Source organism: Tarenaya hassleriana, unplaced genomic scaffold (assembly GCF_000463585.1).
Source record: "Tarenaya hassleriana unplaced genomic scaffold, ASM46358v1 Cleome19, whole genome shotgun sequence".
Classification (NCBI taxonomy): Eukaryota; Viridiplantae; Streptophyta; class Magnoliopsida; order Brassicales; family Cleomaceae; genus Tarenaya; species Tarenaya hassleriana.
The window spans coordinates 558,133-580,485 of record NW_010965304.1 but is presented as its reverse complement, the minus strand read 5'-3'; the positions used below and the strand labels follow the sequence as shown (position 1 = coordinate 580,485).

The 22,353-nt window shown below is 37.3% G+C and overlaps 5 protein-coding genes across 8 annotated transcripts in view; 3 read left to right on the top strand and 2 right to left on the bottom strand.

Moving 5' to 3' along the window:
- Positions 1-669: 669 nt before the first annotated feature.
- On the bottom strand, positions 670-1,910 carry LOC104810836 (dof zinc finger protein DOF5.3). The gene is made up of 2 exons (XM_010537275.1): positions 1,784-1,910; positions 670-1,672 (listed from the first exon to the last, which is right to left on the bottom strand). Exons 1-2 carry the CDS (start codon positions 1,805-1,807, stop codon positions 911-913), a joined length of 786 nt encoding a protein of 261 aa, XP_010535577.1. The 5' UTR covers positions 1,808-1,910; the 3' UTR covers positions 670-910.
- Positions 1,911-5,694: 3,784 nt separating this feature from the next.
- Positions 5,695-11,854, bottom strand: LOC104810834. Of its 2 annotated transcripts, none has more exons than XM_010537273.1 (14): positions 11,733-11,854; positions 10,837-10,940; positions 10,086-10,213; positions 9,810-9,960; positions 9,618-9,727; positions 9,455-9,538; positions 9,308-9,356; positions 9,111-9,202; positions 8,827-8,968; positions 8,472-8,551; positions 7,147-8,399; positions 6,920-7,030; positions 6,240-6,845; positions 5,695-6,158 (listed from the first exon to the last, which is right to left on the bottom strand). In XM_010537273.1, the coding sequence occupies exons 2-13, from the start codon at positions 10,927-10,929 to the stop codon at positions 6,343-6,345; spliced, it is 2,796 nt and encodes a 931-aa protein (XP_010535575.1). In that variant the 5' UTR covers positions 10,930-10,940; positions 11,733-11,854; the 3' UTR covers positions 5,695-6,158; positions 6,240-6,342. The 2 variants fall into 2 exon arrangements, with proteins under 2 accessions (XP_010535575.1, XP_010535576.1); XM_010537274.1 differs by having other exon boundaries at positions 8,827-8,962.
- A 2,096-nt stretch (positions 11,855-13,950) lies between these two features.
- LOC104810830 (mitogen-activated protein kinase 3) lies at positions 13,951-16,575 on the top strand. Its single transcript, XM_010537262.2, has 6 exons — positions 13,951-14,284; positions 14,377-14,506; positions 14,796-14,933; positions 15,039-15,371; positions 15,631-15,814; positions 16,155-16,575. The coding sequence occupies exons 1-6, from the start codon at positions 14,121-14,123 to the stop codon at positions 16,322-16,324; spliced, it is 1,119 nt and encodes a 372-aa protein (XP_010535564.1). The 5' UTR covers positions 13,951-14,120; the 3' UTR covers positions 16,325-16,575.
- A 23-nt stretch (positions 16,576-16,598) lies between these two features.
- Positions 16,599-19,615, top strand: LOC104810831 (protein NRT1/ PTR FAMILY 2.7-like). Of its 2 annotated transcripts, XM_010537264.1 has the most exons (7): positions 16,599-16,779; positions 17,239-17,319; positions 17,474-17,691; positions 17,766-18,304; positions 18,425-18,677; positions 18,747-18,942; positions 19,054-19,615. In XM_010537264.1, the coding sequence occupies exons 1-7, from the start codon at positions 16,686-16,688 to the stop codon at positions 19,374-19,376; spliced, it is 1,704 nt and encodes a 567-aa protein (XP_010535566.1). In that variant the 5' UTR covers positions 16,599-16,685; the 3' UTR covers positions 19,377-19,615. The 2 variants fall into 2 exon arrangements, with proteins under 2 accessions (XP_010535566.1, XP_010535565.1); XM_010537263.1 differs by having other exon boundaries at positions 18,425-18,942.
- A 666-nt stretch (positions 19,616-20,281) lies between these two features.
- The window catches only part of LOC104810832 (protein NRT1/ PTR FAMILY 2.7-like), a 3,284-nt gene continuing 1,212 nt past the window's right edge, over positions 20,282-22,353 (top strand). Inside the window, exons 1-5 of one of the 2 annotated variants that reach the window (XM_010537268.2) lie at positions 20,282-20,299; positions 20,825-20,905; positions 21,284-21,501; positions 21,607-22,130; positions 22,265-22,346. In XM_010537268.2, the coding sequence (XP_010535570.1) occupies positions 20,899-20,905; positions 21,284-21,501; positions 21,607-22,130; positions 22,265-22,346 (831 nt within the window). In that variant the 5' untranslated portion in view covers positions 20,282-20,299; positions 20,825-20,898. Of the gene's footprint in view, positions 20,300-20,385; positions 20,906-21,283; positions 21,502-21,606; positions 22,131-22,264; positions 22,347-22,353 lie in introns of those variants that run through there. The other variant, XM_010537267.2, reaches the window with a different exon arrangement.

The window sequence follows — 22,353 nt, the reverse complement described above, 5'->3', positions numbered from 1 at the left end:
CCTATATATAATAAGAAGCCTCGAAATATTAAAATTATAATTATGTTAAATTAAGATCATCACAACAATGTTTAAGAATACTAATGTTTTTTGAGAAAAAAAAAGAATACTAATGGCGGACCCATGAATTCGACCCCAATTAAAAAAATTTAATTTCCCTTGTAAATCTTATAAATTTGTAAATAAAAATTTGTAGATATATACACACACGTATAATGTATGTGTAAAGCAACTAACAACCGACAGATTTTATTATTATTTTTAAATTCAAAATATTCTCTTATTGGAAAAACAAAAAGGTTAGGTTAGGTATGTGATCTAAGTCTCTAATCATCAATTCGGTCTCATTCACGCCACCCAAAATTCTATACACACAATGCACGTCAAAAATTACATGTTTACATATATATACATGGTTTGAAATCAAATAAATTTATCTAGGAATTATTTTGGATTTCGATCGGTTAGATTTCATATTAGGTGAAAATTCTGACTTTTGTAAATAGATTTTTGTTTTATTGGATTTTTTTTTGTTTATTTTTCATGGTGGATTTTGATTCAATTATATTGGTTCTAACAAAGTTATATATATCTAACTTTTCATTAAAAAAAATTTATATCGGACCGTTTTTAATGGTTTTAAAATTGTTGATTAAAATAAAGAAAAACAAAGGGAATGGTTTCGTTTGAATTTTGGACCATTAATCAACATACGAAGAAAAAAAAAAACAATTAAAAAAAAAAGGAAATAACCCCCCATTCCCCAATTCCCAACCTCTGAAACTCTTGAACAAACAAACCCTAATATACCATCTCTATCCTTTCTTGAATATCACAATTTACCCCCAAAGAAATGAAAATGAAAATCCAAACCCTAATTTTGGACCCATAATTGGATTGATGAATAAAACTACATTAAAGCACCGCTGTTAAGCAGTCCATGCCAAGCATAGCTTGTAATCCCTGGATCAGTTTGATGATCACTAATTATACCTCCCAAGTTCATCACCCCTCCATTCATCTGCCATTGATGGTATCCCCACAAGGCCCTGTTTGGATCCTCATCCAAGCCGCCGGTATTCGCGTTTCCAAACGCTATTCCTGCGTTCTCAGCAGCTCCTCCGTTATAGCTCATCCCAAACACGCCGCTACCGGAATTCCCTATAACATCGTCAAAAGAGCCTCCGAATTCGGATGGAAACCCTAGCTGTGACCCAGGTGGTTGCTTGTGAAGCAAGGCAAATGCAAGCCCTAGGTCAATTTGATCGCTGTACGACCCACCAAAACTCGCCGTATCGAGCGCTTTGGCGTCATGGGTTTGATCAGGAGCGGCCCTTAGCCTTGCCGATGACGCGGAAGAGGAAGATGAGCGCTTGTTTTTCCGGCAGCCGCCACCGACGGGGATGTTCCTTAGGGTTCCGCCTTTGGTCCAATATCTCCGACAAGACTTGCAGAAGTAGCGAGGCTGGGAGAGGCTGTAGTTGTTGTAGTAACAGAACTTTGTGTTCGCGGAATCGCAGCGAGGGCACTTCAGAGATTGCTCGGGCGGCTGCGGCCGCTGTTTCTTCTGCTGATGATGGTCATGCGTCTGCATCTGCGTTTGCGGGTTTGAGGAACATGGTGATACACTGCTCATCATGGGCTCTCTTGCTTTGTAATTCCCAAATAGCTTCTGAAATGTATTACAAATCAAACATCATAAATTTTGGAACGAAAGAATGCAATGGAAAGATTTCAAGCCATTATTCATTAAATGCAAGTAGAAATGTGTCTGCAGATATACCTGGTGGTGCGCAGAAAGATCCATTTCAGCTTCTATGAAAAACTCTTTCAATGATTATATAAGGGGTGTGTGTATATATATGTATATTGTGTATATGAAATGGAGATTGAAGAGAGAGAGAGAGGTTGTGGAAAGTGAAGCACAAGGAAAAGCCAAGCATCTGCGTGTATATATACAATGCAATGTGAGGGGAGAGAGAGAGAGAGAGTGTGAGTGGTGCCTTTCATTCCATATAATATTATTTTAATATTATTATTATTATTATTATTATTATTATTATTATTATTATTATTATTATTATTATTATTATTATTATATAATTATAGCATGAGGAATAACGTGGAGCACTTGAGACATCATATGGAACAGACCATAAAGCAACTGATTTAATTCTTTTAAAAAATGACCTCACACTGTAACTCTATATAACAGATAATACAAACATATAATAATAATAATAATTAATAACGAGTATATTAATTCTACACACAAATAAAAACATATGGAAAGACGACCGTTGGTGATTCATCTAAAAACAAAATTCTGTCATATATAATTAAAGGGTAACAAAATACACAACGTATAGATAATTTAAAATTCTATTATTATAGAATATAGTATCGAGATGAATTTGGCTTTGTGTAATCGGAATTAAACAACAATTTATAGATCTAATCATCCGTTCCCACATTAATTCAATCGAAGCCTTAAAAATAGATAAAAATGAAATCCCATCTCAAGATCCAAACATTAAATTATATAAATGATACGATTGTTAATAAAAATGATGATAATTGGGAGAATCTTAAGGAAGGGGACAGAAGGGGACAATGATTGAGAATTGGTGGGCGTACGATGATGATCGTTCACGCTCAACTTCACCCATATCCATTCCATGTGTCCTTTAACTCGCTTGTTCTTTTGCGGATGACCGGTGAGTCGTCTCCACGTGGGACCCACTATCCCCTCCCGCGTGTCTTACACCGGGCCCCGTATGGTCCCCACCTCCACTTCCACCAACCAAGACATCTATTTTTGGGCTTTATTTATTTGTTTGTTTTTATAAAACATATATTATAAAAATTCGATGCATTGAGATTAATTGGTTCGATATTAATTTCTGAAAGCCGTACAAGTACAAATTATCTGCCACCATCCCATTTTTTTTTATAACCAGGATGCTACTCGTACCTTTGATCTGATTACGTTCACCATATACCCGTGACCAACTTTTATATATAGACCATTTTGATCCGTAAATTACATCCCTCCCCACCAGTAGAATCGAATCCGGGACTTTGAGGATGTCGGCCGAATAAATCTCATGCCTTTGTTTGTTAGCGAATCTAAAACTTATACATTTTTAAGTAGAATTGTGTGTATATATATATATATGTTGTTGAATATGAAATACTATTATTATTATTTTATTTGTATTTTTATTATTAGTCATTCCAATCAAAAAATTCTAGAATTCCTTCATAATAAAAAAAAATGACGACATAATTATATATAATGATTATATACAAGTATCTATAGTTTATTATTAACCATTGGTTTAAGATGCTAGTTAGTTATATTTAAACATTGGCTAGATGCTGGATGTGTATTTTTTTTTCTCTCGATTGTTTAGGATTAGTTCTAAAATGCGATCATAATATGAATAGAAATATCATATTAATTAGAATAATATTTTTCAAAGAAATTAAATAAGAATAAACAGGCGAGAGAGTAGGAAGGAAAACACAGATTTGGTTGGACAGTGTGTAGAGCCATGATGTTGAATTATCCCTACAAAAGCTCGCAGAGAGACAAACACATCGTTTTTCGAAAAAGGAAAACTAAAGAGAATGTGACAAGGAACAGATACGAAAACCTCAGATTTGGTCTGAAAAAGCATTAGTATTCATATATATATATATATAGGTTAAATATCTATACATATTTAACGTTGGGTTTTGTGGATATTAATCTACGGTATATATTGGGTACGTACGTAGAGAGTGTGTATTATATATATCTATATATACATTTCCCATACACAATACTGAATATTTAACATGACAAACACACACACGCGTATGTATCTATATAATATATGTATATAATATAATATGTGATTTGATAATTTTCATTAATGAACATCGGTTTCTTTGATCCCATGCAAATAATTACTAGCTAATTAGTTATGTACGTAATGGCCACATAGAAGCGAAGACACGTGTTAAACTTCGAGTATCCTTCACTTCACGTTATAGATACATATATATGTATATACACACTTTTTTGGGAATGCTTCGTGCCATATATGGTAGTAATAAATTAATATCGATACTGAATGATAAATGCGCTTTTACTATGATATATATACCGTACAGAAACTGTGTATATATATATATACGCACAATGATTGTGTATTTATATGATCATGCAACGAACGAAGGCGCATAAGATTGTTTTGCATTTGTCATTGGGGGTCGGTCCTAGAAATGAAAATATTTGTTTAATGACATAATTAAAATGTGATGTTGTCAAATCCAATCAAAGAGTGGGACCAAGCGGCAAAATCGTGGGAATGGAAGTGTTGACCAGTCAAATTTTGAGTTGGAGGAAAACGACAAAAGGTAAAATGTTGTAATTGGGACACATACATTAAAAAAAAAGATGCTAAAGTGAATCATATAGGAAACTGTGTCCATTGAGATCCGCTGTCGCCACCCATCTTCTAGCTATGATTATATTTTAATTTTTTTATTTAGAATTTTATAAAATTTATATTTATTTGATTTTTTAATTTCCCATTCGCTTTGTTTCTCAAATAAAAAATTTGAATCTATTTTTTATTAGAGAAAAATAATTTTATTTAACGTTTCTGAGCATTATTATATTTATTTTGAATTTCAATTTTAAATTGATACATTATCAAATTCTAATCATACTCGTTTTGAATACGTCGGTATTATTTCGTTAGGTATTATTAAGAAAACCCCGAAAATACAACGGCGAGGGACCCATGTGCCGGGTAATGGATGGACACGTGGCGGAGAGTGAATATATATATATATATATATATATATTTGTGGATTTCGAGGAAAGAGAGAATCAGCAGACACATACGGATCCCACAGCAAGTGAGAGGCTCTGTCAAAGACTTCGGCATGTGGTAACAACCCACTCCCCTCTCCCACTTTTTTTTTACATTTTTTTATTATCTAACTATACATTATAATATATATATATATATATATATATATGCATGTATGTATGTATGTATGTATTGCATCCATGTACGCATGTATGTATCTATCATCTATTTATGTGTATAAATTATATGCAGCTGTGTGCATATGTATGGGGGTATTGTGTAACGTTATCTGCTATAACACATGCATTCAAACTTTTTTTTCTATGAAACTTTTAAAAGAAAAATGTCCGAACTTAATCTGCTATTTTGAATTATTTATTTTATCCTATACGTATCATCTTGTTATTTTATGCCTTAATCATCATACGTTTCTCGCAGAAATTGTAATGGGTATTATAAAAAAGGGAATGGTACGTAGGAAATGAATTCCAATAAATTTTTGAAATGTATAACGAATTAGGTTTACCATGAGATTTTTATATTCGATTTATTTATAATAGAACAAATCTAAAAAATTATTCTCTAATATGAGAACCCGGATATTAGAAAAAATATAACATGTAAAATCAAAATATTATTGTATAGTAAATTATTAATGGAATGAAAAGTTATTTCTTTATATATATTTTTTTGTTTATTTCTAAACAAATGTGGCGTTAATTCGTATTTTAATTGCAATGACTACGCGTAAAACGAATATATTTTTAGGAGTTTTCTAATGAAAGATAGAGAGGATTAAATAAATAAATATTTTGATATAGAGACATTAAAAAAATGTTATGTAGAGGACTTTATTGAGAAATGGAACACAATTTCCAAATGGACCCACCATTATATTCCAAACTCCATCTTCAAGCAAAGCATCAAAACGTAGATTCCCATGCACCTCTTCTTATTTTTCAATAATCTTAGGCTCCGTCTGTCTGTCACTTTTCGCGTTTCCAAGATTGCTACGAATACTATTTGTTCCTTTTTTTTTTAATTTGAAAAAGCAAACTACTTTTTTTTTTTAATGGCTCATTAGAAACTCATACCTCAAGGGTAACACGATGATATTCATATTCCCGTTTGCAACCATTTCTCACCATGTCTACATATACACCACCACCCTTTTCATGTAAAACTGTTCCAAGGCTCTCTCTTCTCTATATGGATGAAGAACTAACTACAACTCCCCCTACTAAGAATCTCATTCACCAACAAAACCGGTTTGTAGTGAGGATACACACCCTGCAACCAAATGAAATCAGATGGGAGACATAATCTATCTATCAATCTATTTATTTTGAGGAAAAAAAAAAAAGGTTTTACCTTCTGAGCTGCCCTTTGGATCATATCTCTTGGAGAAGAGCAGTACTCAGTATGATTCCCCATCACATCTTCCAAACAGAGGATGTTTTCCGGAGCAGAATTTTCACATCCCGAATGTTCTGTTGTTATACAGATGATCCCCGGAACCGGGCATCCGGAATCTGGATTCGTCAAAACCGTTGTTATAGAGGTTGCTGTTAAATCCCGACCGTTGATCACTCCTCCTCAGAAGCTCTTCCGCCATGCCGAGACTGTTTCCGCCCTGGGCTTCATTATTATTCCACCTATTATCCCAGACACCACCACCATTAGACAACAATGAATTCGGAGACGGCTGTCTATTAGGTAGCAGCTGAGGAGATAAACTAGTTCCCTGCGTCTGATCCATTAGCCTCGAACCCATCCCATATCGATCCTGATATCCATATTCATGGCTCTGCATCAACAGCTGAAGCCTTGGATCGTTCTCAAAGCCTGCACTTTCCAACCCACTATGAAGTCTTCCTCTCCCAACAGCTAAAATTGCAGGATCCATAAATTCAATATCCGGATTTACACTTTGATATGTATTCCTCAACAAAGAGGTCGAGTCATGCAATCGAGTTCCTGCAGCGTAACAAGCATGTGTAAGATTTCTATCCCATCCAGCAATTCTGTAAGGTACAAGAAGGAAGAGTTACCTGCAACAGCATCAGAAGACCGGTCCACTCTTTCATGTGAAGAGAAACCAGGAGGAGGCAATCTGCTGGGAGCAGAAAATCCGGGTGGAGCAGAAATTTGGGATCTTGACGCTGCAAAAAGGGAAAATGGTAAAAAACAAAAAACAAAAATTCTCACTCAAATAACAAAATATTTTGTGGGCCAAAACGGATGACAGAAAAAAAGGACAAAGCATATGAATACTAACCAGGAATCTTGTAAGAAGGGAAGGTGGGACTAGCAGAAGCAAAGGTTTCCAATCTTTCAGAATAATTTGAAGCAAATCCATTTCTGCTCACCCCAGACTCCTGGAAGGCAGGCTGATCTCTTGGCAATTGCCCGTAAATGCCATATCTCTGGCTTTCAAGAGCTTGATTATAATGTTGCGACGTTAGGAGATTAGGTTCATCCTGCCGAGCAAAAGAGAATCTGGACTGACTGTTTTGCTGCGGCTGTAGGAGGTTCGGAGGCTTAAGAGAACTAGCTCGCTGATCACCTTGACCGAGCAACTTTACCAAATCCTGCGGTGAGGTCAAGGATTCATCCCACGGATCAAAGTCGAGAGAATAAATGCTTGAGATTATATCATCCTCTGCATTCTGAATTCTATTTTGGCCAATGAGTGAATGCTGTACACTGGGCATGGATTTCTCTGCAAATCCATTTGGTGAAAGTAATGTGTTGCTACCTCTACTTCCCAAGAATGAATCAGCATTCAAAGTTAAAGCACCAGAAATTTCACCGACTGGGGAAGCACCGAAAGCCAAATGATTTGGGTTAGGCAATGAATGGCTTACAACCTCTCCAACATTTTGTCGTCCATCAAATGATATGACATCCTTGACTTCTGATTTTGATCTAACTTGCATTTGCGGTTGTGAGCCTGACCTCCAACCCGACTCTCGGCTCACAACAGATTTCTCATCAGTTCTCATAGGAGGATCCTTCCTACATTGCTCCGCTTGTGGCAACTTCGATACTTCATTACCAGGTTGTCTAATAGAACCTTGATCAGAATGAATATCGAGAATTGCCGGAACATGAGGATGGTCATTCTTAAAATTAGTAGTTATCCCCATCCGAGCAACATCAGTAGACAAGTTGCTTACACTAAGACCATCTCCAGCAATTCCTTCCGTATAATCCATAGAATTCACAACAGCTGAAGGCTCATTCATGACTCTGTTATCATAGGAAGATTCTACTGAACTGGATTGCTGATTGCTAGTAAGATCTCTATCAGGTGAATTAGCTCTGTTATGCTGCAAAGACTTCAATGTTCCAAGTTCACTCATTCTGACCACTGTTTGACTTTCTTCTTTGCGAGATGGTTGCTTAGCTGCTTTCACAACAGCAGCAGAAACCAATGTTCCATTTTCCAACGTAGTTCTTTCTTCATCACAAGATCCTTTTGATGTAATTGTTGCTGCTACAGACTGCTGATTCGGTACACGTGTTCCCCTGCAAGAAAATTTCCAATTTTGTCACTAGGGAACTTAACATAGACTCCGACAAGAGACAAAGAAGGCTTACCATGACGCTGCAGCAGGAAGAGCAGTGGATCTACCAGAGCTCCCATTAGGTGGAGAACTCTTGGGAGGACTTGTTGCTTTCTGCTCAGACAAGTTTAAAGGAGAAGTAATTGTTAATCTTACACAGTATCGACTGTAAACATAGTACCAAAACATAATATAAAAGGTAAATTTAGTAAAACGTTTCTAGGGAAATCTTGGGGTAATCTGCACAACAAGTTTACAGCGAGAATAGACAAGCTCAATTCAATATTGACTACAACAATGGCAGCAGAAGAGCACAATGCATAAACATTAGAAAAACATAACTCTCTCCAGAATAAATCCTAAAATATCAAGGGAAGTCAGATACTTACAGAAGTCACATTTGAAGGAACGTTTACAAATGAATTTGCAGCAGAACTGCTTCCACAATAATCATCCACCGGTGGAGGAAGCACGCTCCCTGAGCGACGTAGCGGATTATATGTTGCCCCGGTGATTTGTTGCACTCTACTCCTTCAAAATTACTATAAGACTTAACTAATCATTCAGAAAAAAAAAATCAAATCTGCCACTACACTACCTGTATTTCTCTAGTAATTGAAGCACAATACACAATGAGTAAGGGAGAGATAAAAATATATGACGGAGAAGGTACCTTGAATGGGCCGATATGACCTCATCTTTTGTGAAGCTATCCTCTTGACAACCAATCTCATGTAAATAGAGACAATCAGGATTGTTGCAAGGCTGAAAACACCCAGACCGTCAACCAAACTTCATCCATTTCAATTTCAACTCAAAAGAGGAAAAACAAAACTACAATTGAGAAGGAGAATTCATCTAAACACGAACCACATTTCTCAACCATGCATGGCAGTATTTGGTTGTCCCAAAACAGGCTCTGCAGTATATAAAAACACACGTATTACCATTATGTGAATGAAAATAAATTCAAAAACTTGCAGAAATTTAAAAAAAATGAATCAAAGCATGACTTACTTCAATGATTTACCATCCAAGATAAACCCATGGACAGATTGAATGCAGCGTACAGCCTCCTCTTCTTTGGAATAAGTGATATATCTGGGTACAAGAGAAGTTATATCATCAGAAGGGGATAATGATGGAAGCAGAAAATAGCATATGCAGCGAAAAAACTCACACACTGCATGTATTGTTTGGAAATTGTTGGATGGCACCAGATGCTGTTCGAGACATGGAGACCTTTAAAACCTTTCCATACTGACCAAAGTACTCTTTACGTTGGAGAAGCTGAAAGAAAAATGGAACATTTGGAGTCACTAAGCAATCCAAGTAAGAAATAGCTAAAGGACTTGGATATACTTGCTCATACATCTTCATCCGCCAGATCAAGTAACAATCCAACAATGTAAACAAGATTTTTTTGAATCACTCGCACACTGGCTAGTTGCTTTCTCCCTTCAGAAGGTTTCGGCTTTGACTTTTGCATCTTTTTGCGGTCCATATTGGATTCAGAGGCCACTCTGGAAATAACAAACAGACAACAAACATCAGCAAAACAAAATAGAGAAGAAAAGGATAAACAACTACTAGGGGTATAAAAAATCAGTATGCTGTAAAGATTACACATTAAACAGCATATCACAACCTCTCACAATTTACGGTCATCCCTACAATCTTTTCTTTGTCATATTGAGTGCGACAAGCTGGACAGCGCCCTGCTGATTCACCTTTCTCTGCCATATCCATTATTTGATGCCAGCACCAAACACATATCTGTAAAAATTGCAAGCATATGGATATTAGACTACAAAGTATCAACAGACAAACAACAGAGTCTTTGAGGCCACCACAAGAAGTGTAAATTCTACTGAGAAAGAGGGATACTGATTGTCAGAGTTAATAACCAAATATTCAAATCGAAACAACTTTACATTGTGAAAATCCATACAGAGAAGCATGAAAATCTAAGAATATGGATTTTCCAGATCATCCAATCATATGCATCCTTTCTCGGGAAATTGCCAAACGTCAAGAGAAGGAGCATCTAACATCAGAAAGACCACTATCAATATCAAGGAAGACAATATCCACTGGGAACTTCGGAGTTGTTCAAAATTTCAATCATGAGAAATTCAAGAATGCACCTCCAAAAATTTCAAGGATCCAGAACTATATCACACACTTGCCATTTTATTTGGTATCTTATGCAATAAAAAATTTGATAAAAACAAGAAAGCCACTATAAATTAAACTAAGTGCTTACCCTGATTACGTGAGCAAAGAAATACAGCATCTAAAGATCACTATTTGAAAAATACTTTCAACAATTATCGATAATAAACTGGGCAGAAACATGGCATTCGCACTTAATGGAACATAAAACCAGATTTCAAGACCTGATAGCCACATTTGCAAGGCTTCAATTGCTGGTCAGTCAGATCCATCTCTTCAGCACACAGGGGACAAGTCTTCTCTCCTTGGTCACTCATGGTTGCGCTGCCTGAACAAAGCAAAAATCAAAAGAATAAGCAATGAGACACGTACACCAGAAAGACTTTGGCCAAACAGTGAGGCCCTTATTGTCAAAATTACAAGTAGAAAATCTCGCCATAGACCAAAAGAAGAAAAATCATTCGATAAAGAAAATCTAACCATGCTATGACCTCGACTTCTATTGCCAGACTTAGTTAAAATAAGTGAATTTGACTACTTCCCTGTCTAGCACTTCGTTTTCATTACCATCCGAGACCCACATTCACAATTTGAAGGTTCAGTGCCCCTATCCAGGTTACAATTATAAAAAAGAAAAAAGACTTACACTTTGGACCCTAAATTTAATCAATGTCAAGAAACAAAACTAGTCGGTAAATTCCCGACCAAAACCCTAGTGTATCTATCCACTCATCTCATCAGCATCCCCCGTGTCAAAAGAAGAGTAAAAAAAGTCAAAATTTCAGATCGATTCAGATAACCAGACGAACAAAAACAAAGAATGCAACCATGGTCAAGAACTCTGCGAAGTCAATCCGTGCATGCGCCATGAAAGCCCAGCACAAATGCGTCAACGGAGAAATAAACCAAAACCGACAAGCAAAAAACACAAGAAGAAGCAACAATCGCTAGAATCAGACGCAAATTCCACAATCTCCATCAGATTTCACGATCCCAATTACGATCACACGATCACAAGAAAACCACAACCAGAAAAATAAAGAACAGAGATTAGGATTTTGGGATTCTGCATAATCGAAACAAACTTGGCGAAAAGAGATTCACGATGAGGTAAACATACGATCTGAGGGAAGAAGATCGATGGAGATTGCAGTTGCAGATGGAGATTGAGATGAGGAGATTGAAGCTCGGGCGAGAGAGGGAGAGAACGGATGGCTGTGATTTTGGCCGCTGCCTTTTTTATTAACCCTTATTTTCTGCCAGATCCGCGTTGCTGTCGTGTTAAATAATAACAAGAGCTTCCCACGACTTCACCCTCAGATTCTTGACTTTATTACGATTCTGCCACTGTTTGGACCGGTTCGGTTCGATTTCCGGTTTGGGTTAGATTTATGCGACCAAAGCATCTAATTTAAAAAAAAAATTGTATCCACTTATAAATTAAATTAATTGAAGAATGGATTAGAAAACATTAGTAGTTGACAAGTATAAATGAACATTGAGTTAAATTTTATGAATCCCGTAACTTTGGATTATACGCATAATGAATAGTGTTTGAGAAAATAATTATAGATATTGTACGGTTAGACTAAAATTAATAGCTTCTCATCTTCTTATACTATTGGCTTTCTAAAAGCATGTTCTTGGAAAATGTCATATCAAGACGACAACAATTACAAATACAAGTTACTTATGCATGTAATTGGTTTCAGCATTTCGATTCCATATTCAAGAAGGGATTCCAATTAAAATTTAATTATATGAAAAATTAATTACATCTAAAAATAATATAATTATAAATCTTCTAAAAAATCAGAAAAGAACCCACAGACTTTATATGCCCAATACACTATACAAGTGTTTATTGGGCCTTTTGTGGGCCTACATTTAGTCGAAATAATTAACATTTTGGGCCTTTGTTTTTTGGGTAAAGCCTTTTTCATTATATTCCAATTTTCTGAACAAAAGTAACCTGTGGTGGATCCAATGACATTTATGAAAACCATAAATAGTAAAAAATATTCTAGAATAATTAGAGTCATATTAGATTTAATCATTATAAATATAATATTACGATAATTTTATAGAATATTATTGGTAGTAACAATAGTTGTTTATACATGTATTTATATTGGATAAAAGCTTTGTTGAATGCATAATTACAGTGCCATTATATTTATATTAAAGAACGCAATTGTTGTTTTGGGTTTTTGTTGCAAAGTCGTGGTAGAGAACAAGTGAAGAATTAAAGGACTTGGAAAACTTGCAAGAGTTTTCCACTTGGAAATTGTAAGAAGACCTCACAAGTCAAACTAAACCCTTTTCAAAGTCTATATTTATCTTATCAATTTTCTCTTTTTTTTAAAAAAAAATTAAATTGGAATGTTATAAAAATTATGTTATCGCTATTTATCTATTTTTTTTTTGCTTGGACTCACCCTCGTAATTGTTCCAAAATCAGACACAACCCTCCTCTGATATGTCTAATCCAATGATAATAAGTGATTTTTTTCAAATTTTTTTTTTATAATTCGAAAGTTTAGCAAATCTTTAAAATAACTACATCTTTTAAAAAATCGAACAATATGAATAAATATTCTTCCTCATGTCTAAATTTGAATCCAAATTTGAATCCGTAGTAAGAGAATGTTTTATATATTTTCTTATCACTATACCATCTAAATTTATATTTTTTTTACTAAATTTAACAATACAATTATGTAAAACAAACATGTATGAATATGAATTGGAAAAATGAAAAAAAAAAATTACACTATATCGATTTTCTGAAAGATTTTTACTTAATAAAGAAAACATTTTTAGCTTTTTAATTTTGATGAAATTATGATCAAGTCCACTGAACCCTAATCTTTATTTATTTAATTTAGTATTTAAGTATGCTTTTGAGGAAAAAAAAAGGGTAGTAAAGCGTATTAGGGTTATTAAATATACTACGAGTCTACCACTAGTTCATTGTATTCCATCATTCGTGTGTAAAAAGATTGACACTAGACAAAGCACCATTTATAAAGTATATGTTCTTCCATTTCATATGAATATAAAATATGATTTTCTTATTAATTTACAAAATATTTCTGTAATTAAACAAATGAAAATATCTGACATTTTTTTTTCTTTAATATATATATAAGATCTTATTTATTTTAAGATATTTTTAATATATTAAAAAATAACCAAGAGAGGGCGTTGAAAGAAGACCGTTGACAAGGTCCAAAGCGAACGAGAGCCGTCGATCCAAGGCGGCTCTAATCTCAGCCGTCCGATCGATCTTCCTCTCTCTCGTTTCCTTCTCCCCGTGTTTTCTCCTCTCCTTCTTCTTCGCAGCTACCGCGAAAACTCCTCTGCTCTGCTTAGCTGACTATATATGCCTCTGTATAGATTATACATATGTGTGTATCGTTCAAGACCGAGATTCACTACCATATAGCGAACGAGTGAGAGCTTGACCTAGCGCGTGACCTTCTCGTACGAACAGATCAGTGCGCAGATGGCGGGGTTTAACGCCGGTGGCCAGTTCTCGGATTTTCCGGCGATTCAGACTCACGACGGACGCTTTATACGGTATGATATATTCGGTAGTCTCTTCGAGATTACGTCGAAGTATCTTCCTCCTATCATACCCATCGGACGCGGCGCCTACGGGATCGTTTGGTATGTTTGATTTCTAATTTTGTTGATCCGGAGATTGGGTATGCTGAGTTTTTCAGGAATTTGAATTATGATTTTTTGGGCAATTTTTTCAGTTCTGTGTTGAATTCGGAGACGAACGAGCTGGTGGCGATGAAGAAGATTGCCAACGCGTTCGATAATCACATGGATGCGAAGCGTACGCTTCGCGAGATCAAGCTTCTTCGCCATTTGGATCATGAAAATGTGAGTTGATTTTCGGATACCATATCGATAAATGTTGCGATACAGAACGAAATAAGCAATATATAGGTGATTATATGTATGCGTACACGAAGATGAACAATTGGAAGTCCGATGAACAAAATGATTTTGCAAATATGTCTGTAAAAGTTTAGTTTTGTTATGGTTCTATTGTGGTTGAAGATTTGAAAAGAGCTTCCGAAGGCAGTTTTGTTTTTGCCTTCATAGTGTAAACCCTTAATCATGGATCATCATCATATTCTAACAAGGAGAATTTTGTGTGATTCAACAGGTTATAGCTATAAAAGATGTGGTTCCTCCACCCATTCGGAGAGAATTCTCAGATGTTTACATCGCTACCGAACTGATGGACACTGATCTTCATCAGATTATCAGGTCTAACCAAAGTTTGTCAGAGGAGCATTGCCAGGTATTGTTCTTGGTTTGGTGTTTTTGTTCTGAAGATTGTTTACACAAATTGAAACTCTGTCCATGGATTGTAATAACTGGATTCCCTTTCCTCTGTGTTCTACAGTACTTCTTGTACCAGATTCTTCGAGGGCTCAAGTATATTCATTCAGCAAATGTTATTCATAGAGATCTAAAGCCAAGCAATCTTCTTCTGAACGCAAATTGTGACTTAAAGATCTGTGATTTCGGTCTTGCCCGGCCAACATCAGAGAACGAGTTCATGACGGAGTATGTTGTTACGAGATGGTACAGAGCGCCAGAGCTTCTGTTGAACTCTTCCGACTACAGTGCTGCAATTGATGTGTGGTCTGTGGGTTGTATCTTCATGGAGCTTATGAACAGAAAGCCTTTGTTCCCAGGCAAAGACCATGTTCATCAAATGCGCCTATTGACAGAGGTAAGATAAAAATTTTACTTTTATATTTGTCCAAAGTTTATACTTAGATGATTGATCTACATGACACCATGTATATGTGTGGTCTGTGTGTTTACACCTACTTATTCACACCCAGTACTTTAGCTTTTAAGATTAGAATTTATAGATTCATTGGCTATTTTTGAATGTGGAAGAAAGTCCTGGGATGCAGCTATATCAATTTGCCTCAGTTTGGCCACTTTAAACAAATACTAAAATGTGATAAATGTATGTCTTGCAGTTACTTGGCACTCCGACAGAATCAGATCTCAGGTTTACCCACAACGAGGATGCAAAACGATACATTAGGCAACTGCCTTACCACCCGCGACAGCCGTTGGGAAGTCTTTTCCCTCATGTTCATCCAATGGCCATTGACCTGGTTGAAAGAATGTTAACATTTGATCCCACACGAAGAATAACTGGTAAGTTCTGTAGTCTTTTTCAACCAAATTTTACTCTAAAATGGTACCCATCTCTTTGAAAATGGATCCATCCTCCAAGTGGGGTTCTGTTTGCAGTCAACATTCTCTGCAAACTTTTCCAAGTTGACTGTGATTGAGCCTTATGATCACATATCAACTGATTTCGCCAAACATTCCCTTAAATTGTTTAAAAACAAAGAAGAGCTGCATATGTATAGTATCTTTCCCCTGAAATCAATGATGTCGGTCCTGTCCGTTCTGTTTCTCTGTTTGTTACTACTATCAATTTCAATTTACACAAACTGAAAGTATCTTCCTTTTGTATTTTTCCTGTGGCCAGTTGAAGAAGCTCTAAATCACCCATACCTCGCCAAGTTACATGACCCTGATGATGAGCCAATCTGCCTTAGGCCATTCTCTTTCGATTTCGAGCAACAACCTCTAGATGAGGAGCAGATAAAAGAGATGATCTACCGGGAGGCCATAACACTCAATCCTACATATGCTTAGAGGAGAATCAAACAGAGATTCAAAAGTTATCCAGCCTCAGCTTCTCATTTCGTAAATGCGGTATATAGCATCCAACTAGAAAAACCGCATAATTGTTGCTTGTTCTTTTATTTGTGCACCTGTATTATAGTTTTTATTTCTGAATCTTGTAATCCCATTTGTTTCTTCATGTAATTCATGTTTAACCATGGGATGTAGTTCGAAATCCCATGTGTCAGATTTCTTTCATATAAATGAAGTAGCATTTTCCAGTTCTTCCCTTATTCTGCACCCCTCTCAACTTTGATTCTCTTGCTCCCTTAGGCTGCTTAAGAACCATATCAGTGTACAACACCATGCATCATAAAGGTTAAAGTCTTTCATGAGCTGTTCATGTAGGCAAGTTCAACCCCGGACTTCAGAAAGAACCGAGCAATCTATCAGACCAGTATCGGAGTCTAAGTACTCTCTTTCAGGTAAGCTGTCAACTATCATTCAATCGATTTCGATTTCGATTTCGATATATATTTATATATCTGTGGAAGAAGATGGGATATTTTACCTTGCTGGTGGATCCTATTGTTGAATTTTCTGGTCAATCCTTCTGCAATTATTAATTCCGGTATTTGTTTATTATATCCTCTCTCGGACAAGATGAGTTGACTTCTTGGTTGTCTGATGGGAAGCTTTTGTCCTCACCCTGGGTGTTTGAAGGCGACAAAGATGGCTTAACCCACACAAACAAGAAACTCAAGTTTATTTGAATGTAGCTCGTGGGAACTGCTTCCCATGAAGAATAAGATGCTATTGACCCAAGAATATAAGATGATGACGCTTATCGTTATCATCATTGCTATATTTGCTCATATAGTTTAGCTTTCTTGGTTTCGTTGACTGTTGAGCTGACTTTACTGATTTCTTCATGGCGGGTTCAGTTTCTGGCGATGGTGAAGCCCAGAGATCGGAGGGTACTGGCCGCAGATATGGTGGCTGGATCACCTTTCCGTTCATAATGGGTGAGTGTGCCTATCAGTTTCTTTCTTCGTCTCTGTCCTTCATGACTACATAGTGGTAGAAGGCTTCACATGATCCATATATGGTTAACCATTGAGTTACTTTCCAGTGCTTGTATCGTATTTTGTGTTGATGATGGCGTTTTATATCGTGCAGTTACATTATTAGGCCTCACGGTTACTGCTTGGGGATGGTTATTGAACTTGATCGTCTTCTTGATAGAAGAATTTAACGTGAAGAGCATCGCTGCTGCTCAGATTTCTAACATTGTCAGTGGTTGTATCAGTATGTTTCCTGTCATTGGAGCCATTGTCGCTGACTCTTTCTTCGGCACTATTCCTGTTATCTCAATTTCTGCTCTCATTTCTCTGATGGTAAGTTGTACCCTTATATGCTTTATCGATTCTCTTCACATTCTGAATCAAAGATAACCAATTCGCCATTTCAGGGCGTCGTTCTTCTGACTCTTATTGCGTCCCTTGACTTCTTGAGACCTCAACCGTGCGAAACAACATCAAGCCTATGTGAATCCCCGACAAAACTCCAGTTTGGGATCCTATACGCTGCGTTAACTCTGGCATCCATCGGGACAGGTGGGACAAGATTCACCTTGGCAACAGCCGGAGCAAACCAGTATGATACACCTAAAGATCAAGGAAGCTTCTTCAACTGGTTTTTCTTCACAACATATCTAGGCGGTGCTATAAGTGCTATCGCTGTTGTTTATGCAGAAGACAATGTTAGCTGGAAATTCGGGTTTGGTCTCTGTGCTGCTGTGAATTTGGTAAGCTTGGTCATTTTCATGTCGGGAAGAAGATTCTACAGACACGACAAGCCTCTGGGGAGTCCCTTCACAAGCCTACTCCGTGTCGTAATTGCCGCCATACTGAAAAGAAAAGCTGTGAATTCTTTAAAAGAAGGAGACTATCACCACGAGGTTGGTGAAAAGGCCAAGACCGCAGTCACAATGCCCACAAAGAGTTTGAGGTATCAAACTCAGAAGTGAACTGAAACATCTTTCAAAAACTTTATCCATCCTCGAAACATTATATGAACAGAGGAACGCCTTGTGGAGGGCTATCAAGCAACTGTGTTTAATATGTACAGGTTCTTGAACTGTGCAGCCCTGAAGACGAGAAATGATATCAATCCAGATGGCTCAATTCGCAATCTGTGGAGAATATCCAGTGTTGAGCAGGTAGAAGATTTCAAAGCTGTGGTCCGAGTTCTTCCTCTGTGGTTAGCCACCATATTCCTCAGCACTCCCATCGCCACACAGCTTAGCTTGATAGTGCTGCAAGGTCTAGTGATGGACCGCAGGCTCAACCCGCACTTCAAAATCCCGGCAGGGTCTCTGCAGGTGATAACACTCATCTCCACTTGCGTATTTCTCACACTCAATGACCGGTGGCTCTTTCCTCTGTATAAGAAACTGATCGGCAGGTCTCTAACCCCGCTTCAACGAGTCGGGATTGGCCATGTGTTCAACATCCTAAGCATGGCGGTTTCCGCCATAGTTGAAGCCAAGAGACTGCAGATCGTACGAAATGGTCATCTACTGGTTTCATCTGTTGCTCCGATGTCAGTCTTGTGGCTGTTCCCTCCGCTTGTGATTGTCGGAATTGGTGAGTTTTGAAATAGAAAACTTCCTCAGAACAGGAATTGATGAATGTCAGTAATGGTGGATCATCCAATCTTGGATAAAAACTGAGAGATTAACGATGTTTTGCTTACAGGTGAAGCCTTTCATTTCCCCGGGAACGTAGCCTTATGCTACCAAGAATTCCCAGAGTCGCTGAAGAGCACGGCGACGTCAATGACATCCGTCGTGATCGGAATTTGCTTCTACGTGAGCACAGCTCTGATCGATCTCATCCAGAGAACCACCGAATGGTTACCAGACGACATTAACCATGGCAGAGTTGATAATGTCTACTGGGTTTTGGTCATTGGAGGAGTTCTCAATCTCTGCTATTTCCTCGTCTGTTCTTCGTTTTTCCATTACAGAAACCTCGGAGACGACGATCATGGACAAGACACTGTCTCTGGTTCTAACTAATACGCCGTGGGGAAAAAAAAAACATGTCACGGCCGAAAACAGAGCATTGTTCTTGTTTTCTTTGGCGTTTCTGTGAATCTGTAAATGTCGGATTTTAAACTGTCTTGGTCATGTTTTAAGTGAATAGTATTGTATAGTTCAAGGATATGGATCTTCGAGTTGTCCGTCAGATCCGTGTAACTCGGACTGTTCCGTTGTAACATCCATCACCCTCTTTCTCATTTCGAATGTACTTTCCATTTTGGTTTAGGTCGAAAAATCCCTCTCTCTCGCCCGTGAGGCCGTGACCACGGATGGACCACCGGGCCGGGGAAAATTTCCAGTGTGGCCGCATTCTCGTCGGTGACAATTAGCTACAACTTGACTTGGTTTTCTAGTTGGATTTGGAAACATCATCATCATCACCATCATCATCACCATCATCATCCTCGTCGTCGTCTGCAAGGCCATGAATCTTTGCTTCCACTGAAAACAGAACAATGTGGACGGACCCAATAAGGTCATCATCACCTGCAAGAATGCAGCACTTCTCAATTGTATGGCGAAATCTCTTCTCAGAGCCATGTGCATATTCATCATAAGGTTTTGAACACTTCTTCTGCAAGACTGCGACAAGTCTCGATTTTGGTTCCACCACCACCATCATGCATTCATCATCATAAGTTTTTCTTTTCTTTTCAAAATATCGCACATAATGAATCTGTTTAGTCTCTATATATAACAACAATGCGTATGGTAACGTATTAGACTTTGTATCTGTAGTCTCATATATATGATTTTAGTCGATATGAATCTAACAACTCTGCATAAAACATTACATGAAACATAAAACACACAAATCACCTTCAAGACCATCGCCATTATCACTGCAACATTCCCTTTTTTGCCGACAAAAGTGACAGGGCAACACGTGTAAAGAAATGGTATGCAAAGAGGCTAAGGCACTCATTGTATTTCATATTTTATGCTTAGAAGGGATGCAACGGAATACAAAATTCTTTATATTATAATGAACCTGATTCACATTGCATCCAAAAAATAAATAAACAACAGTTTCTGTAATCAGTGCAGAGAAAGCGTATAAAATGCTTTGGAAGAGAATGAATCTAACGAAGCTTTATATCTTTAGTCAATTAATATATGGTTCTGGAGGTCGCTAACGCTTATAGTTTTTCTTTAATGAAATCGGACCCTTCGTTCCAATTTTTTTTTTTTGGAGAGAATTTATTCCCAACAAACATTTTTTTTATTAGGGCAGAAGGGTATCGGATACGTGATTTGTTTAGTAATTTTTTTTTTTTGCATGACGGAGTCAACGTTTTCCGCATGAAGCAAGATCATCATGATTTACATTGCTATAAATATATAGTCATATACAGTTTGAACATTCCTCAAGTGAAACAAGTTTTTGTTTTATTTTCTCTTCTCTGTCATGGCTGCTGCTTCAGTTTCCGGTGATGAAGAAGCTCATATACATGGGAATTCCGGCCTCAAACGCGGCGGATGGATCACCTTTCCGTTCATGGCGGGTAATACATTTCTGTTTTTCTCTCTCTCTCTCTCAAGTTTATAACCAGTTTTCAACCGGTTTATGTAGATTGTTGGTGTTATTATTGATAATAAATAGATTTTACGTCAATTGTTGATACAATTATTGATAATAAAAAAGAGTTTAAACAGACAATATAGTTTTTTTTCAAAGGATAAAACCACACCAAATCAGAAATAAATTAATATGTAAAATATTTCCTTTGCAAATGCATACTTAGCAACATGCGTACCATTGAACGATTTTCATATCTCGACGCCAAAACTTGTCTCAAGAACTAATAAATATGTAAACTCTAAAATTATGATCACTCTTCATCATTAATAGGTTGACAAATTGTGTTCTCTTTCCCCTGCAGCGACGTTGTTAGGGCTGACGATAACTTCTTTCGGATGGTTAGTGAACTTGATCATCTTCCTGATCAATGAATTCAACATAAAGTCCATTGCCGCTGCTAAGATTTCAAGCGTCGTCAATGGCTGCCTCTGTATGTTCCCTGTCGTTGCAGCCATTGTTTCCGACTCTTTCTTCGGAACCATTCCCGTCATCTCCTCCTCCGCTTTCATTTCTCTTGCGGTATATGCCTTAGCCTTACCCTCCTTTTTTTTCTCTAATGTTTTGTTTCTGAATGAATCCTTCTGATTCTGACACAATGATCACCAAATTTGCTGTTTCATTCAGGGCATTGTTCTTCTAACTTTGACAGCATCAATCCATTCCTTGAGGCCTAGACCGTGCGAAAATACCTCGAGTTTATGCCAATCGCCCTCGAGACTCCAGCTCGGGATCCTATTCACAGCACTAAGTCTGACGTCCATCGGAACAGGAGGAACGAGGTTCACTTTAGCGGCTGCCGGGGCAAACCAGTATAGCAAGCCTAAAGATCAAAGAAGCTTCTTCAACTGGTTCTTCTTCACCATGTATCTAGGCGCTGTCATTGGCGCTACAGCCGTTGTCTATGTGGAAGACAACATTAGCTGGAGATTCGGGTTTGGTCTCTGTGTGGCAGCTAATCTGATAAGCTTCGTCGTTTTCATCTCGGGAAAGAGATTCTACAAGAATGATAAGCCTTTGGGAAGTCCCTACGCAAGCCTTTTGCGGGTCATCGTTGCTGCTACACTGAAAAGACAAGCTGCGATTTCTTCCAAAGAGGAAGATTATCACCACGAAGGCGGCGAAAAGGCAATGCCCTCAAAGAGTTTCAGGTACTAACCTCTTTCAGGTTAATCTGCTTCTGTTCTTCGGATTTAGCCTGAACTGAAACACCTTTCAACTCTTCATTTTGTCCAAAACAATGCTCCAAGAATTGTGCAGAACATAAAAGTGATTACATGTGCAGGTTCTTGAACCGAGCAGCAATGAAAGCAGGAGGAGACATCGAACCGGATGGCTCAGTGTGTAAACCCTGGAGGATAGCCACGGTTCAGC